Here is an 18603-nt window from a genome sequence, read left to right as displayed (position 1 = left end):
TTGTAATAGTAAGTTTAACAGACTAGTATTTCTGGTGCCGACTAGTGAAGGTAGCAGCATTTAATTAACTAGGCGACTAATCCTGCACATCCCTAGCTCATACTGCAGCTCAAAGCTAAGTGGCGACCTCTGGAGCTGAAACATGGAGGCAACGCAGAAGTGCCAAAAACTGCAGTTCCTCTAATGTCCACTTGAGGCTGACTCCAAGGGACAGCCAGTTTTGGTCTCTGAGCTGATTTCAACATTCATGATAGATTTTTATTCAACTCATCCGTTTACATATTATCAAGGCTTAAATTCATGCACAATTAAGGGCGGGCCGCTTTGAATAAAAGGCTGTCTGCTAATAGTGTCCTTCGCTTCTTAATCAGATCCACCACTCGTTCCTCAGCGCCAGCCTCTCCCCTAAATATGGTCACTTCTGGCTCCAAAATACAAAGATGGTGGCGGCAATAATGACGAAATTGAGGCTTCTAAACATCAGTCCACAGAGCACACCACTTAAACATGCAGAAAAGTATTAAGAACCTGACAGTTGCCTTGTTACCACGACTGGACAATCACTGTCCATTGGAAGGGTTCAGTAAACGGTCAATAACCACTAACTTGGATGACTTTTACAAGACACAAAGACACGTGGTGCTACTGTCTGCAGATGTGTCTGGAAGTTGGCGCTGCTCACGTTGAGCACATTCATTTTCCAGTTATTATGGACTTTTCCGACACCCGAGGCGATGTGAAAACATGAACCCCTGTCTTTCTGTGGTTTTTGTGGCAACACTACTGAGGCTACAATCCCACTGACTAAAACTCAGCAGAAGGTGACAGATGTGTCTACGACTGATGTCACGTTTCCTGTGTCTGAAACCGAGGCTAACTCTCTGAGGATGTTAAGAGAAGACACTCTGTTCATCAGTTCTCTGACTCTGTTTCCTTCTTTATCTCACTCTCTTGCCAATATTCTCATCTGCCTCTTTTGTATTTGTCTTCCTCCATCTTCTGTCTTTCACGTCATGCACCCTCCTTATTTCACTTCTAACTGGCAGCTGTCGACCTGCATCGAGGCACCTTTGATTGGCTGCTGCACAGGAGGGTGTTGTCCTATTGCACGGTGATGAAACAAGCTGATTGGCTGTTGTGATCAGACACAGCTGTGCTACTCTAACAATGCACCTACTGTGGGCACAGCTGGCACTGGTGTTGCCGCTCTATACACACATACAAGTGGGCAACTAGTTAACAAGAGAGCACATGTAATTACAGCCTATTGTTTTATCTGGTGAGTGAGCAATATGGTTGTTTATTTTTAGCTGTCGTTTGTGCCAAGTAACTATTAATCTACAACATTTTCCCATCTATTATGAAAAAAAGTTGAATAAATATTCAACATTCGCACCCAACTTTTAGTCTCACTGGGGTAGGAAAGCCTGCACTGCATTATGAAACATTAAAACTCTCCGCTAGCAGCTCTTTAAGGCAGAGGGAGGCAGGTTTCACTACATATTTTACAGCTTGACAGCCCTAAACTTGTGAGTAAAATCCTCCTCAACACCACTGGAATGAGTCTTCCAGCCAGCCATCCGCTGCGATCCAAGAGAGACAGCTCAGACTCGAAGGTGCAATTTTTAAAGGAGATATTAGTGCTGCACTTATTTCATGCTGCATTGAAAATCAGGCCTCGTCTATGAAAACGGGGGTATCATTATCTAGAAACAGTGAGCTGACAGCGTGAGCGATTAAACAGCACAGACAGGGTGTTTGTTTCCAGTCCGCTACACTCAGACTCTCCACGTCCCCCCCCCTCGCTCTCCTCTTTTTGTCCCCAAATCTGAGTTCTGGCCTCGGAGAGAGAGAGCACCATCTTTCCTCCACCTCCGCCTCTTTCTGTTCTCTCCATCCGTCCAGACCTCTAATAGCAGGGTAGGCTAACCGAGCGAGAAACAGGCCAGGGTTACCCCAGCGACCCAGACACAGCAGGGGAGGAGCGGCGAGGGAGGAGAGAGGACAGAGAGAGAAAAGACAGCTTGTTATTGGTGCCAAGGGTTCATTTGTGCGGGTCTTTTAATGCCACCTGATGTCATCCTGACGAACCGTGACGAGGCGGAGGAAGAGGACTGTTGGCAACACTGAGATTAATACACAAAAATCTGATGACAGAGGGAGGAAAACAACCACTGTATTATATTTGATCAGTTTATCCGGTGGTGTAAATACTTAAACACTTCCCTTCTGTCACCAACTGAGATTCAGTGCAACACACAGTGAACTGTGTGAGTCTTGTTTTCAGCTGTTGACTCCTGCTGCAGTTCACTGTCAACAGCCAACTGCCTGCTGCAAGCCTTTTTCTGCTTCAGCTCCTCCAGTCTGCACAGACACGCCATCTGGAGGCCGCTATGAAATGAAACCTCAGCTTGCAGGATGCAACTGATCACTGACGATTTATACAAATTCAATTCAAGAGCAGTTCTACTTTTTCAAACTGGAGAGACAGACAGTGATGGAAGTGCACAAGTCTGCAACACTTCTCCCTGCAAAGCACTCTTCAGCACATCTGTCAAGGTCCAAAGGCATTAACATCATTACATAACAGCACTGCCCTCCCCCCACTCCTTGAAACTCACTCTTCAGCTGCCCAGTCAGACCAGTGGCTGCGGAGGCCAGGCCAACAGATGGACAGACATAATCCCCCCAAAACCAGGAAATGATCACTGGCAAGCACCAGGAAGCTTAAGAAAAACACAGCTCTGACAGTGTCTCTCAGACGGGCCAAACAGGAGCCAAGTATTGTCTACATATAACTGTGTCCATGTTGTTTTCATTGCCTTTTTACTGCAGGCGCTCGAGCTGTGTCCATCAGGGCCCCTGGGCACCGGAGCAACCTGCCAACTCACTGTCCTCCTTTATATCTAGGTTTGGAGTTTTCAAGGCTGATAGTGCTGATAGTTTTGGACTAAAACTACTGAATCAATCATTTGTGTGTCTCCTCCTCAGACGAGAAAGTCCAGTCCATTAAACATTAAAACTTCCTCCTGACGCACAGGGGAGTAATAATCGTAAATATCAAAGTGGTCATATGTCTCCTCAAAATGTCAAATGACAGGCTGACGACATTGACTAGCAGACACCAACCCTCTTAACTGCAGGAACAAAGTGTCAGAGCATACTTTTTAGCTTGGTCTATAATACATTAGCAGAAACTAGAATTATCACCCCAGGGTTGTATTTCTCTGCCAACCAGTGAAGTCGCAGTTACAGTTTACATCCATGTCTGTCCAGACTCATATGTGGCCATGACAACAGACAATATTTCAAATATGGATTCTGCTACAAAGAAACTAGAAATACTAAAACGTAGATGCTTAACACATCTTCACCCCTGCAGCACAGAAAATCTACACAATCACCACAGTTTCAAAGTGGACACCCAAGATTACGGTTCTTCCACGCCCATGTGCTGCCTTGGCTTGGTTTGGTTTGGCTTGGGTCATCAGCCCAGCGCGGCAGGGATTTGCGTCTCCATACATGACTTCAACGGGACTATAAAGAACTACAACGGGTCGCGTGCCGGTGACGTCATAGGTGATAGAAACATGGGATTTTGACTGGCAGCAGAGCTCTTCACACACATAAAGTATAAATAAAAACAAATCAGTTGAGTCTTTCCCCTTCCGATGAAATGGCCAGTCATGCTACATGCTACGGAGAGAGTTTAAGAGGTCCTGATCGCCTTCGGTACGACGAGAAAGGGAAAATGATAAGAGGTGTGTGCCCTTTTCAGCTGCCAGCCTCTGTGTGGACAAATGACCCTGTCAATTCATTCATTCAATTCATGTCCTGTCGATTCATTACTTAACATTCATTAGAATATCTCATGTTATTGTTGAGATCAACTGACTTAAGCGAGCTAGCTAACATTAGCCATCTAACCTGTGATGAAGTGCCTGCCACAGACGTAACATTAGGTGTAGTATTCTGTCTTTACCCTGCCGTTTGATGGCTGTGAGCCACAGATTTCTTCTTTCCCCATTCTTCACTCTCTCCGGGAGCAAAGAAAATCGCAATTCTGTTTTTTTTTTATTGTTTGCTGTGCAGTGAATAACGCAGCAACTTTTCGGCATTATGAACTCCTAGCCGCGACTAGCGTCTCTGCCGGGTCGAGTTCAAAACTTTCCCCTAAAAGGGGGCGTGGCCATTGTGATGGCAGTGAGTGACGTTGTGTTGAAGTCATGTATTACAACAGAGCTACCGGCTTGAAGGTTTGTCTATAACTGATGACAGCTTGTCTTGAGTGACAATGTTGAAAAGCAGTGGGCAGATCCACGGCTAAAGTCACCCGTTATTTTTGACGCAAGTGTTTTTTTCCATCACACAGCACGACTTATAAAGGTTTACCTGTTAGAGAGGTTTAGTAAGAGCCTGTTGTCTGCAGCTGCAGTATAAGGAGATTTGTTTTTATTGAAGACATTAGGGTTGCAATGGTGTGAGATTTTCACAGTACAATAACCGTCTCACAAGATATAGTGGCTTCACGGTATCACAGTATTTATATTATTATCAGTCAGTATGAGCCTCAAAGGAATGAAAATAAAAGGGTTATTTTTGGTTGAACATATGTTTTATTACTATGACTGAAACTTTTGTTAATGGTGTGTATGTGTAACTTAAAGTTAAAGTCCCACTGACTGTCACACACCTGAGTGTGTGAAATTTGTTCTCTGCATTTGACCCATCCCCTGAGGGAGCGGTGAGCAACAGCGTTGCTGCGCTCGGGAATCATGTGGTGATCTAACCCCCCAATTCCAACCCCTGATGCCGGGTGCCAAGCAAGGAGGCAATGGGTCCCATTTTTATAGTATTTGGTATGACCCGGCCGGGGATGGAACCCACAACCTCCCAGTCTCAGGGCGGACACTCTACTGAGAAGTCTCCCCTTTGAAGATAACTAAAATAAACGGGAGGCTTAACGTCCAGTTGCTTTTTTCCAATATCCTGGATAAGCAAATGTACATGGTATGATAACTGTCAACTTTTATATCACGGTATACCTTAAAACCAGTATGTCGCTGCAACCCCAAAGGACGCAAACAAATTCCGCGATTTGTTGATAAACACATTTAACTTCCTACAGATTCTTCACAATAAAAGCCCTCCATAATTTCCATTATGTTGTTAAGTAAAAGCTTTTATTGTGAAGCAGCAAAACAAGGAAATGCTGAGTTTTCATCAGCAGTAACTTCACACAACTCCTACACAGCTGAAAGCGAACAAGAAACAGTTAAACATGGCAGATATCTAAAGTACAAACAGTGACACAGGTGAGAAACTTAACTCCAAACCACAGAGATTCAGTTAGAAGCAGTAGTAGAAGAAGTATTGAGAGGTGGACACAGAGACTTTTAAAAATGTCTTCCTCTCTGGTTTCCTGCAGACAGACATGAGTCTTGCAACACACACGGGGCAGCCAAAAATGCCAACTGAAAACCCCTAGATTAGTGTCACCAATTCAGTCTCTGACCAAATGTCGCCCCTTCTGTTCCTGAGTTATGGTGTTGGATAATGGCCAGAAAACATCATGATGTCACAGTGAAGTTGACCTTTGACCTTTTGGATATAAAACGTAACTTCATGATTTTATCCTATCAGACATTTTGTCATAATTAGATGATGAATTCTTGAGTTATGGCCAAAAATGTGTTTTGTGAGGTCACTGTGACCTTTGACCACAAAATCTAATCAGTTCATTGTTGAGTCCAAGTGGATGTTTGTACCAAAGTTGGGAAAGTTCTTTCAGGCATTCTTGAGATATCACGTTCATGAGAATGAGGATGAGGATGGACAACCCAAGAACATGTAGCCTTTGGCCAAGGCCATCACTGTCATGTAACAACAGAAAGACCAAGTGTAAATGAGAAGACAGGTGATTTTCGGATGAGGGAAACTGGGTGAATAAATCAAAATGGAGGAGACAGAACAGGCAACTGAACATATCAAATCTGAAACCAAATAATAACTGACTGAGAGCTGGTAAAAAAGCAACGACAGAGAATTAAAGCTACAGACATTGTCCCTTTCAATTCATCACGGAGAGTCTGCTGTCGCTACGGAGACGGGTGCTAGACGCAGGTAGCCAATCACAGGCTGGGGAACGTGGTATGTGATGGCGGAGGGGTGGAGACGGGGATGGTAGGGGAGTCAGGAAGAAATTACAGTGACAATGACCTGTCTTTGTCACTGGGAACACTGAAATATTAATGTGTGTGTGTGTGTGTGTGTGTGAGAGTGTGAGTGTGTGTGTGTGTGTGTGAGACACTGTTATTTTCACTATAATAAAAAACATACTCCTCCTCCACCATCGCCACAGACACACAAAAGCAGACACAACAGCAGCAACATTGTGAATCAGTGTGTGTGTGTGTGTGTGTGTGTGTGTGTGTTTGGGGTTGTTTCTGTTTGTCTTACCTGCTATCTGACTCGATACATCTCCTTTTGGCTCTTTAGGGAGGGATCCATCTGTAGGAAGAAATACACACGTATTATTTTTTTATTATCGAACACAAAACTAGGGCGGATCTCACTCATGTCAAAATGTCTCCAACAGCAAAAGGAACAATGGAGAGGAGGATGAAGAGGAATAAACAAGCCGGTGATGACATGTTGGCTTCTTCAACAGGCGTGAAATTATTTATTACAATGCTGCTGAATTTATGGATCGTTGTGCCAAGTATTTTATATCTCAATGACCCACCGTTAGTCCCACTACTCTGCTGACACATCACATGCAAAGCCAACGTTACAAAATGCCATGACAGCAGACTAGGAGGAAACATGACTGAAGTTTAAAAATTTTAACTGTTGTTAAATTGGGTAAGCCCTGTTTCCACCAAACACTTTCGGTATGGTACCTTTGGAACCAACAGTACCCCTTCAGACATGGTACCTAGACCCTCGCACCTCCACCGTAACTAGCGTGCCATCATATAATGTGACACAGGCAACATGATTCAGGAAAAGGCTCAATGGAGAACATCGAATATTTCATGGCTGTTTATCACAAGACAGAGACAAGCTTTGTTTGAGGAAAGGATGCGAGCAGCAAAGAGAAATACTGCCAAAAAATACAAAAGAGTTTGGGAACTGCTTCTACAAAGCTCAGACGAGGAGGACAACCTCCTGTTGGCAAGACAAAGACGACAGCACAAGAGATTAAGCTAACGTTGGCTAATGTTACTGTTATTCCTTATTAGTGCACTGTAGTACACTTTTAGTGGCTAAAGTTCTTTGTTGTCTTTGTTCCTAGTGTTGTATTATGTGCCCACGGTGGAGTAAGTACAGTACTTGAGTATTTTCTGAGAGTATCTGTACTTCACTTTTCATATTTCTGTCAACTTCCACCTTTACTCCACGACATTTCCCAAACAAGTGTATACTTTAACTCCAATAGATTTCACCGAAGCATCTTTGTTACTTAATACTGACTTGATGGACTGACGAATGAAGGAATGGGAGGGAAGGTAAAACTGGATTTTGTTCTTTAAATTCTTAAAGTTGTCAAGAAGACCTTGTTTGTCTAATGAAGGCTCCATTTTTAAAGGTAATGTTCGTGTTAAGAGGAAATAAACTTAATAATTCTAAAAACTCAGAGTGCTTTCTTTTTATTAACATTTACTTGTACCTTTACTTTCAATACTTAAGTACATTTAATATCATAAAATTCCTTTTGATACTTAAGTGCAGTAAATATCCGATATGTGACGATTTTTACTCAAGTAATATTCGAACAAGTAACTTAGGTAACTTCTACCAAAGTCATTTTCTGGTAAGATATCTGTACTTTTACTCAAGTGTGGCCTTCAGGTACCTCATCCACAAACACATGCCCTGTGTTTTATGTGTGCTGAATGTATGCAGCCTACTGAGGATGGACTTAAAATCCAAAATATCAAACATGGTTGAAAACATTGGAGGCAGCCCCAATGAGTCTTTAGCCCTTTTTAGATAGGAATTGTGCAAATTTGCAGGAAAGCCCAATCTGTCTTTTTTCAGCATTGGCAGTATAAAAACAAAATTGGGGAGTGCAGCAAAATGGCGCCTACCTACTTTTGTTTATACAGAATGTGCCTTTTTCGGGGCAATGGGGGGCGTGAGCAAGTAACAAAACGTGTAGCTCAGCGTGTGACATAAACAGTGACTTTGGAGGGAAGCCGCAGCTAGTCAGGCAGCGATTCTCCCGTAAATTGGCCCGTCCTTCACCGTCCCCGTCATCTGATGGTTAATGGCTACTTCGTTTGCGAGGACAAGGAGGGCGCACAATTCCTTGTCTCCCCAGTTGCTCATCTTTACAGCGTCTGTCAGGTTTGCGTTTCCCTCTTGCTACTAGCTGCTCGCTAATTCCTGCTATCAGCTGTTTCCTGTTTATCCACCACCAGTGGGTCGCATGTGCGGCGTCATCATCAGCTCCTCCCACAAGTCTTCAACAGCCCCTCCTGTTGCAGAAGGCCACCTCTGCCTTTTTAAACCAAAACGGTTCTGCCAATATGTCTACCCTACGAGGCGGAAAATTGGGCACCTCGGATCAACTCGCCAATCCGGCTCTGTGTGTCTAAACGCTCGCAGCTTGCCGGCAAAACGGCCCAACATTCGCGGAAAATCTGGCAGTGTAAAAGGGGCTTGTGAGGAGTCCAGGACATTTAAGACTGGATGTTCAAACCCCTTACATTTCATAATCTGAGCCAAACATCAGTACTGACAGAGGTGCCAGACCAGATTTCTCCTCTGATTGTCTGGAGGGGTCAGTCAGGGATAAGTCCGCCCAAAAGTTCTGTAGGCTGAGCCTGGCTTTAGACTCTATGGCCATGATAGCAGATCTGAGTGGCTGTACTGTGAGCTAAATGCTAACATCAGCATGCCAACATGTTATTGTTACACAGGCATTTGAGTGTAGAATGTTCTCTGTTTAGTTTAGTGAGCTAACATGCTAATGTTTGTAAGTATAACCCAAAGTGTTGGACAGAGGATCATCAAAGTCATTATAGTTCATCCTGAAGGGGACATAAATGTCTGCACCAAATTCCTTGGCAATCCATCCAATAGTTGTTGAAGCATCTTATCTCAAACCACAAAAAAACCCAGACTGTCAGGTTGACATTGCCATCAGTGCTGGTGTGTACAGACTGCCAGAGATCTGCTGCACTGCTTTACAGCAAAAAGGGAAGAGGGTGCTGTTTGTCCAGCTCAAACAGCACCCTCTTAGCTTCTGCGTTATATAAGACGGATGGAAAACTCTGTGACATTAGCTTGTTCAGTAAAGTTTCAACATCATCTTAGTCACAGGAAACACTGAGTTCTATGAGAAACACAGTCTTCATTTTCAGAAATATGAGCATCCTCAGTGCCACTGGTGTGAGAAAAAGAAGCTACCGCACATCTCGACCACAGAACTCCTCGTTTGTAATTATTATACCAAAGTACCGCCAATCTGATGGTTTCCTGTGTTCTTAAACAGCACGTCCTGCTCACACCGGACCATTGCATGCAGAAGTCATCTTCTCATCACCATATACCGCATGACCAAGGCCAACTAGTTTCTCAGCCGATCCAACAATTGGCCCATTAATCCAGCCTATGGCCTGTGTGGGAGAGAGGCTGCTGCTGTGACTGAGGGGAAGATATGGTCAGTGTCATGTGCTGTCAACATGTAAACAGGCTGGACGCTCCGCTGGCTGACTCAGTGACACATGCTCCCACTGTTCTGACTCAGGCTTACTCCTTCCTGTTTAACCTTACAGATGGCTGCATTAAGGCAGAGACAAGCTGGTGGCTGGACTGAAAATAAGATCGGTGCTCTCAAGTGTCTAATAATAAAGTACGATTTTTATATTTAACACAGCACCTATACTACAGTACATGCAGTATTTAAGCCTTGAATCAAACATCTGTGTTGTGAATTTCTGGACTGTTGTTGCAGTCCTGCCATTTTGGCAGTAATGGATGCGAGATGCAATCAAGGAATGACTTGAGTCACACCTACAAGAGTAGGTTTTAATCAAAGCAACACTGAAATCCGTCTTTAGTTTTTAGGTGACTCTCACTGCTTGCACTTACAAGCACACGACACTGATCCACCTTCGAACCATAGACGGTATAAAAATAATGGACACAGCGACTGTGAAGTTACTCAATGGTTTGTGGACTCCTGTTCTGAAGCCTCGAGTTAGGCATTTTGGCCGTCACCATCTTGGATATTTGGAGCCACAAGTGACAGTATTTAGAACAGAGGGTGGTCCAGATATGGTCACGGTGGCACAGTGGTGCAGTTGTTAGCATTGTCACCTCACAGCAAGAGGGTTCCTGGTTTGAACCCAGGGTGTGGGAGCCCTTCTGCGCGGAGTTTGCATGTTCTCCCTGTGTCAGCGTAGGTTTCCTCCAGGTGCTCCAGCTTCCTCCCACAGTCCAAAGACATGCAGGTTAATTGGTGACTCTAAATTGTCCGTAGGTGTGAATGTGAGTGTGAATGGTTGTCTGTCTCTATGTCTATATGGGGGGATTAGTGGGTGGAGCCAGAGTAAGAAACAGTACTGCGTGTATTCAGTGTGCTGCATACTGATAAAAAAAACATAAGTTGGAAACTTATTTGGCGTATGCAAGACGCGAAAGATTCCAATGAAGTGAACAGGTGCCATCTTGGCTTCCAGTATCTAGTTATTATTGTACATCTATGGATAGAAGAGGGATGTGACTACACCTCGCCCATATTTAATTATGCATAACTGTAAGCCTTAATAAAATGTGAACAGGTGATTTCACCCCCTGCACAGTTGTTAGGGAGTTTTATTTCTGCTGTAAAGATGGGCATTTACGTGGGGGTCTATGGGGATTGACTCGCTCTTGGAGTCAGCCTCAAATGTCCATTAGAGGAACTGCGGTGTTTGACAATTCAGCGATAGCTTCATTTTTCAGCCCTGGAGGTTGCCACTTCCTTATACCACCTTGTGTAAGGGTGCTGTCACACCTGCCCTGCTTGGTTCAGTTCAGTTGAACTCAAGTTGGTTTGCCCCCTCAGTGCGGTTTGTTTGGGCAGATGTGAACACAGCAATCACACTCAGGTGTGCACCAAAACAACCGAGACCTTCTTGAAGAGGTGGTCTCAGTCCGGTTCCAAAGGAACTCTGGTGCGGTTGGTTTGTGGTGAGAAGGTGTTCCGACCTGGATGTGAAGCAACTGCAGTCACATGACACATTGTTTGGGTTAAACATGAGCATGTTACAGTCCTGGAGGATTATTAATGTGCACCTCCTCCTGTACTGCCTTAATATGCACATTCAGCACATCCAATGCATCAAAACATTGTTTTCTAGTTGGAGCCGCGCCTCGTTTTCAAACTGTATGGTTTGACTAAAATGAACAATGACAGCAATATAGTCCACGATGAGCAGCGCTAAAATCAACCTGCGTAGTTGTCCCTCCATTGTGACATTAGAAAGTGTCACATTTATCTTGCAAGTGTACTCTTCTTCAACGTTTGCTTTACTTCCTGGATTTTTCCCACATGGAGATTCTGACCAATCAAGAGCAGCTTTCTCACACAAGGCATTTGATCTGGTCCTCTTGTAAATGCTGCCATGAGAACACCAACCAACTCTAGGCAATTATACAACTTTGGAACAACATGAGTCCCTGATTCAGACCAATGTGGGTTAAAATATATCTGTTTAATTTGGGTTTAAGTGACCTGAACTTGGTCTTTGTGGAAGTTCAGACCGAAACCAGTCGTTGTGTAGGTGAAGTCGTGTTGTTTCGGGTACCAGTGTGACAATTAAAAATACGACCCAGAACGCCCATTTGGAGTAACAGATCAAAGCATTTAAAAGTTTAGGAAATGCAGAGACACTGTACAACCGTTTATAATACTCAAAGACAGGATTTTACAACTCTGGAAATATTAAAGCTGGCAACTACTTCATCTTTCATCGCAGCGGTCACTAGGTAAACAGCACAAATACCGTGTTCACGTTATAAAGTATGCAAACACCCTGCTGTGCTGATGTGAAAGAGTCAAACAAAAGGAAAACCTTCATTACTTTTGCTTTGATATGGAAGCAACAGTATGGCTAGTATACATTAAAAAAGGGGACTGTCCATTACCTGAAGGTCCAGGTTCAAAACTCATTAGCATTAACTGTTCCCTTCTCTTGTGACTGCTATAGTTAACTGATTTAACTTTATTTTGCTGGTGGCAATTTCCATGAATGAACATACAGCAGCACGTAAAACTACACATGAGCAAACATGCTGGGAGCATGTGCTAATACCAGAGGGGCTCGTGTTCATGAGAAAAAGCTCACACAGGTAAACATGGCACAGCAAGAGAAGCACAAAGATCTCAGGGGTGTTGTCTCTGAAGCTGTGTACCTGGGACAACTTAACACAGGATGAATGGGATGAAGGAGAAAAGAAGGGAAAAATGGAAGGCAAGAGGAAGACCAAACACCCACATACTTCACATATTTGCAATGCCAAAGACGTCCACTTAAGCCGCAGTGTGCAACAATGTAATACCAGACTACAGTAGTGGTTGCCCACATCTTATCACAATCTAAACAATACAAGTTGTAGCTGAGCCAGAAGTCAAACACGCACGGACAAAGAGGAGATAAAACACATTGTATATGTGCATAAAAAAACACAGATACACACGCAGCTATGAGCTTTTCCTCTGAGGGTTAATCCAACGACACATACAGACATGCGGACACAGAGCAAACTTTGTTGCAGACCATAGTAGGATAAGCCCACTGCTAAAAAGTCAGCCAAGCTGTTTGGATAAAGTTAAACAGATCACACACGCACAAATAACGGTCGTTGAGGACATGACAAAGCAGAAAATTCAACGGTCCCGATCCCATAAAACATCCAAACTCCCATCTCTCCGAAAACATGCAAACACTCAGATACAGTGAACTCACCTAGACCCCGGCTCTGCTGAACACTGGCTATACTGTATATCCTAAACTGCGCTCCCCTCCGCAGACAGCTCGCTCTTGTCCCGACACACACTGCTTCTGTCTCTGAGCCCACATAAGCACAAGACCACCCTTTCTGTGGGCCCCTGCCTTTCCCTTCTCGGCAGGCACACTCATCGTTTGACTCATGCACACAAAGGAAAGACCCCCTTTCATTTAAACATACCTATTGTCTGGCTCACAACGACAAATGAAAGCATGAGGCACAAAAACAGTGAGCAATACCCTGCTGTCAAAGCTGTCTTGGAGAGTGTAGCTGTAGATGCTGCCGTGGGGGGTTAGCAAACATTTAAATGTCAAGGGCCATGGACAACACATTTAACAACATATTACCTAAGGGATCGCCCATCTGAGAGTGATTCTGTTGCTTGGCACAGAGCTGTAGGTGGTCAGATACCAACAAAGAGAGTGAAACTGGATGCATGATGTCAACTTGTGAAACTCATGATCAAAAGTGGAAGGTAGGCATTACTCAGCTTCAGGTGATAATGAAAGAGTTTGTGTGTTTGTTATCTTGGTCTCTGGTTTTGGAGTCAAAAGCTCATTGCTGTGGTATTTATGCGCTGCACTTCCAAGAGATAACCTCTTAGTCAAACAAGGTAGTCGGTACTGTGACGTCACTTTCTGCTGATGTCTGCAGCTGGTGCTGCTTTCTTTAGTTCAGTCACTGTGGTCAGCGGTGTCCTGCCAAGTACATGTTATTGAAGAGTCAGAAGAAACAGGTAGAGACCAATGACTGTGTATAAAGACGGACGATATGTCTCCACCTCCTCTCACTGTACAACTAGAATTACTGCCTCATGGTTGTATGTCTCAGCCACGAGTCAAGTATAGTTACATTTTACATCCATGTCTGTCCAGACTTGTATGTTGCCATGACAATGGACAATAGCTGTGTCTCAATTCAGGGGCTGCGACCTTTAAAGGACACAGCCTTTGAAGACCGCATCAGCCAAACCGAACAGTCTCCGAAATGGGACGGTCTGATTTGTGGAGGATTTCCTGGTTGCATCATCAGTTGATCTTGCCCCATGGTGTTCCTGTTACCGAGCAACCAGCTGTACTTGACGAAAGAAGGCGTGAGCTAGTAAGTTAGTTAGCTCAGTCCTAAGGACCTGGTTTGGGAATGGGGGGATTGCTGGTTCAAGTCCCCTTCGGGTCCAGATATGGAGTGTGGACTGGTAGAAGTGCCAGTTCACCTCCCGGGCATCACCGAGATCAGTTGCATCCTCCAAATTCTGGGAAAGAAGGCTGCAATTCCTTCGAAATGGGACAGCCTTAGTCGCACTGATTGATGCAATCAGTCTTCAAATGTCTTCTTCAGCCCCTGAACTGAGACACAGCTAATGCTTCAAATGTTGCTGCAAAGTAGCTACATATTCTAAAACATGGATGCTTCACACCCATCTTCCCCAGGGCAGCACAGAAGATCTATACACTTAGCACAGTTTCAAGATGGGCATCGCTATCCCACTGGTTGAGGAAAAAAATACATCTACAAACTAGAATCACTGCCTCACGGTTGTCTGTCTCTGTGAACCTGTCAAGTTGCATTTACAGTTTACATCAGTGTCTGTGAAAACATGGACGCTTCACACAATTCCTCCCCCCGGCAGCACAGAAGATCTACACCATTAGCACATTGTCAAGGTGGACACCCAAGATTAGTGTCACCAATTCAGTGTCTGACCAAACGTCTTCCCTTCTGTTCCTGAGATATCACAGTGAGTATTGGCCAGAAAAGTGTTTTTACACAACATTACGACGTCACAGTGAAACTGACCTTGGACATTTTGGATGTAAGATATCATCACTTCATCATTTTTTTTATCCTATTAGACATCATTTGTGTGAAATGTTGTCATAATTACCAAAAAAAAAAAAAATCTTGAGTTATGGACAAAAACATTTTCGTAAGGTCACAGTGACAGCTGTCAATGCGAATGTACATCGCATACAAAATGCCTCCAAGATATCCCGGACGTGGCGGCTGCCATCTTGCACTGGTGATGTCTCGAGTTCCCAGCAACTGCAAGCAGCACCTTTGATTGTGAGCAAACTGATTGGCGCATACAGCTGTCAATCATGATGTCAACCGGCTTTTTTTAAGCATCAAAAAGCTAATTAAAAAAAAAAAAAAAGAAAAGAAAAATGACCACTTGAACAAAAAACAAAAATGGCAGAAACCATTTTGTAAAATTTATTTGATGTGTAATTTGATCCTTAATTTGGCCCATTTCCTAACTAACATGGAGGGGGCCGAGTTTATGACCTATACTGCAGCAGCCACCTGGGGATAATCCAAGATGTTTTAGCTGGAGTTCCCCTTTAACCACATTTTTAATAAAGATTTGTTTAGACAAGCAGCCATGTTGCAAGTGGTATTCTTCAAATACTTGGTAGCGATGCACCAATCCAATATGCTGGATCCAGATCTGTTGCTCTGCAATCTGCTAAGCGTGACCAATCTGTATTGAACAAAGTTGATCTGTCAGCTGTTATAAAGTGCTGGTTTCTGCTAGTTAAATTCACCCAGTCATTATTAATTCCTTTAAAACCAGGTTCTTGTTTGGTCCGATAGTCACGGTGCGTGTATCTTTAACCTTTAAGGGATTAATTATTGTGAACTAGCTAGCCAGTTCTTCTTCATTCCAAACAAAGCTGAAACACAAATAAATCACTACTCATACACCCAGGTGCTTTCACCAGGAAATACACATCACACATCCTGGTAAATCACAACAACACTATATCTATGATAGATACATTATAAATATTTCATCAAAACTAAATCTATGACCCATCATTTTCCCACCAAAATAAACGTGAATATGCAGATGTTTTTTTAAACAGGGGAAACCCCACTAAAAAAAGGGGACCGACTCCTTTCCCATTGGCAACACACCAATGCTGTGTACACCTAGGCTGGTCTGGATTTTTTTTTCTGTTGTGTCACTTTTGGTGTCACAAACACCCAAAAAAACAGGTTATCAAACAGCAGAAAGTAGCATGGAGCCAAGTGAAAAGGTTACAGTGGTTACTTCCTTTTTATCTGTTACTTATTTAGTCTCTCTTTCAAACTCGGTGCATATTTAGAATAATTTTGAAAGACATTAGAGAGCTGTTTTGACAAAGACAAATGGTATTTTGTGGTAGCACACCATACACTCTGGTGTCGTATTTCCATCACTGCCGATCGGAGCGGATAGGTAATCCTGACTACTGTAGTGTAGGGGTAGCCTGGAAATCCAGACTCAAATCTAGAAAGATTTTGAGTCTGGCCCTCACCGATACACCCTTCCTACCCAAGGGGCTACTAACTGAGGCATTTCAAATGCTGCTGCATGCAATTGGATAGCACGATGGCCAATCAGAGCAAAAAACAAGGTGAAGTATTCATTGCACTAAGCCCCATTTGTTTGCCGACTAGTGGGGCTAACTGATACATTATGCTTTTGCCGTATCCCGTCGGCAAAACAGCAAAAACGTCCTTCCTGGAAACGAAGGCTTCTAGGGCAGTCTTCTGTTCCTCTCTCAAGGAAAAAGATAAGTGTAGTTGGCTTAGCGTTTCTTCCAAAGCTAAAATGAATGGATGTGGTCCTTCGGCAGCTGCCATCTTGGCTGTTTACTTTTAGACTCCTACAGCGTGGCGCTGTCCCCATCATGTTAAGCCCACCCAGAGCCCGCCTCTGTCAGATAGACGATTTAGCGGGCTCTGCTCGTCGGGGCCAGATCTCCGTGCAGTGCAAATTATAATTTGCTAGGGGCGGGACATTTGGATTTCCAGGTTAGAGTAGGGGTGGGGGAAAAATTTATTCTTATATGCATTGCAATGCAGACATGGATGATTCGGCATCACTTTACAAATGTCAATAATCGATTATGTGGATGTTTGTTCATAACACAATGTTGATGAACAAAAAAGGCAGAACTCAACTGTGAAGTCAGTGCAGCACCCAGACAGTCTACAGCACGGACGAGCTAAAGTTAACTAGTTCATCTTCACAGAAGACAGCGGCTGAAAGCTTGTTTTAATTTAACATCTAAATAAGGCGAACATGAAGTATGAATATTAACTTACGCCATCACCCAGACGAACATTAAGGAGAGGAGCAGTGACTAGCATGTAAACCAGCTGACCAACACACGCTGCAGCATTGACCAAATGAAAACACCTCTGTCTCTGCTCAGTCTGTGTGACCTTAAAAACCCCGGCCTGGCCTGCCCAGTGTCTTGGCTTTTACCGGCCCTAACAGAGCTCCTCTGCTGGCATAATGTAAATAACAACATGGCGGCTGCGGCAAATCATCTGTTGAAATCAAACATTTTGATGCATCAATAAAAGTTGTATCATCAAATCCTTACTCTCTGAATCATAATCAAATCAAATCTTGAGGTGCCTGAAGATTCCCACCCCTACTGTAGAGTCATTTGTCCTAAACATCGATACTTGTTTTTTTTTCCAGTGGAAAAGAAGCCATAGATCTGAGGAGATAAAGATACAAAATGTGGAGTTGTTTATTTCATTAAACCAGTATTCTTCAATCCTGATGCTTCAGACCGACACTTCTCTATCCAGCCATGTTGTTATCTGCCCTCACCTTGAATCCCAGGTGCAAAGGAGTCCCCATTAAGATAAAAAAGCATGGCTGTGCCTTAAAGATCAGGACTAAAGGCCACTGCTTTAAAGTGTTCCTCATTCTGTATGGGGACCTCTGGGGCCCTCTCTGGGTCCACAGCCTTTGCTTCACGACACAAAAGGCCACTGACTGTGATGTTTACAGTGGATCGTTTTCTCTCAGTTACCGGCCCTTTGCTGGAGAGGAACGAGGTGAAAAGTAGTCAGAGGAGGAGACAGAGAGAGAAAGTGAGTGAGATGGGGAGGGCAACAGTGAGATAGCAGTTTTGAATGCGCTGGAGACCTGAAGAAAAAAAGGAGTACAATGGTCTTTCAGGACTTGTCCTAGTTTGGTTCACTCTCTCTCTCGCTCTGTCGCTTTCTACCCTCAAAATAGGAGCACAGATCATTCTGGCAAGTCTTTCACACTCATCCTCATCAAGTGATTCAATTCTTTTACTGATTTATTAAGCAGTAGAAACTCTGTTAACAGCCTGGCACACATCTACAGTCCTCTCTTCATTATCTGTCCAAGGTTTTGCTTTCTGTCCTTTCTCTTCCACCTGCACTGAATACACTTCCTTGTCTTCCTCTAACAGGACAATAAAATCATTCACTCACTCCGAGCCTTATTGTTTATGCTCCACTCACAAGAATGCGTAAAGAAAATGGTTATCTGCGCACGTGATTTCACGGCCAATTGCAACCTGCGCACACCGCCTCTCTCCCCTGCGACCTACCTCCTCTCTTCTCCATCTTCTCTCCATTTTCCTCTTTGCCCCCTCGGCTCTTTCCCCTCTCTCGTTCCAGCTTGTTTTGAGACGGCAGCGGCGGGGCGGCAAATTTTCCCCGAGCTCACACCAATTAGCTACCGCGCCGGAGAAATTACCGAACGAGAGCACGGCAGATGAGAGGGAAAAGTGGGACAAGCTCCTTTTTATAAACACACAGAGAGTTTGCATATGT

The 18603-nt window shown here is 43.9% G+C and overlaps 1 protein-coding gene across 9 annotated transcripts in view; it reads right to left on the bottom strand.

Annotated features, from left to right (window-relative positions):
* LOC117263895 (triple functional domain protein) overlaps positions 1-18603 on the bottom strand; it is a 109693-nt gene that overhangs the window by 74335 nt on the left and 16755 nt on the right. For all 9 annotated transcript variants that reach the window (XM_033637611.2, XM_078175488.1, XM_033637612.2 and 6 more), the window contains exon 2: positions 6460-6510. In XM_033637611.2, the coding sequence (XP_033493502.1) occupies positions 6460-6510 (51 nt within the window). The remainder of the gene's footprint in view (positions 1-6459; positions 6511-18603) is intronic.

The sequence above is a fragment of the Epinephelus lanceolatus genome, chromosome 16 (assembly GCF_041903045.1).
Source record: "Epinephelus lanceolatus isolate andai-2023 chromosome 16, ASM4190304v1, whole genome shotgun sequence".
NCBI classification, from domain to species: Eukaryota; Metazoa; Chordata; class Actinopteri; order Perciformes; family Serranidae; genus Epinephelus; species Epinephelus lanceolatus.
Note: the sequence above shows the minus strand (reverse complement) of the source record. Positions and strands in the feature narration are given on the sequence as shown.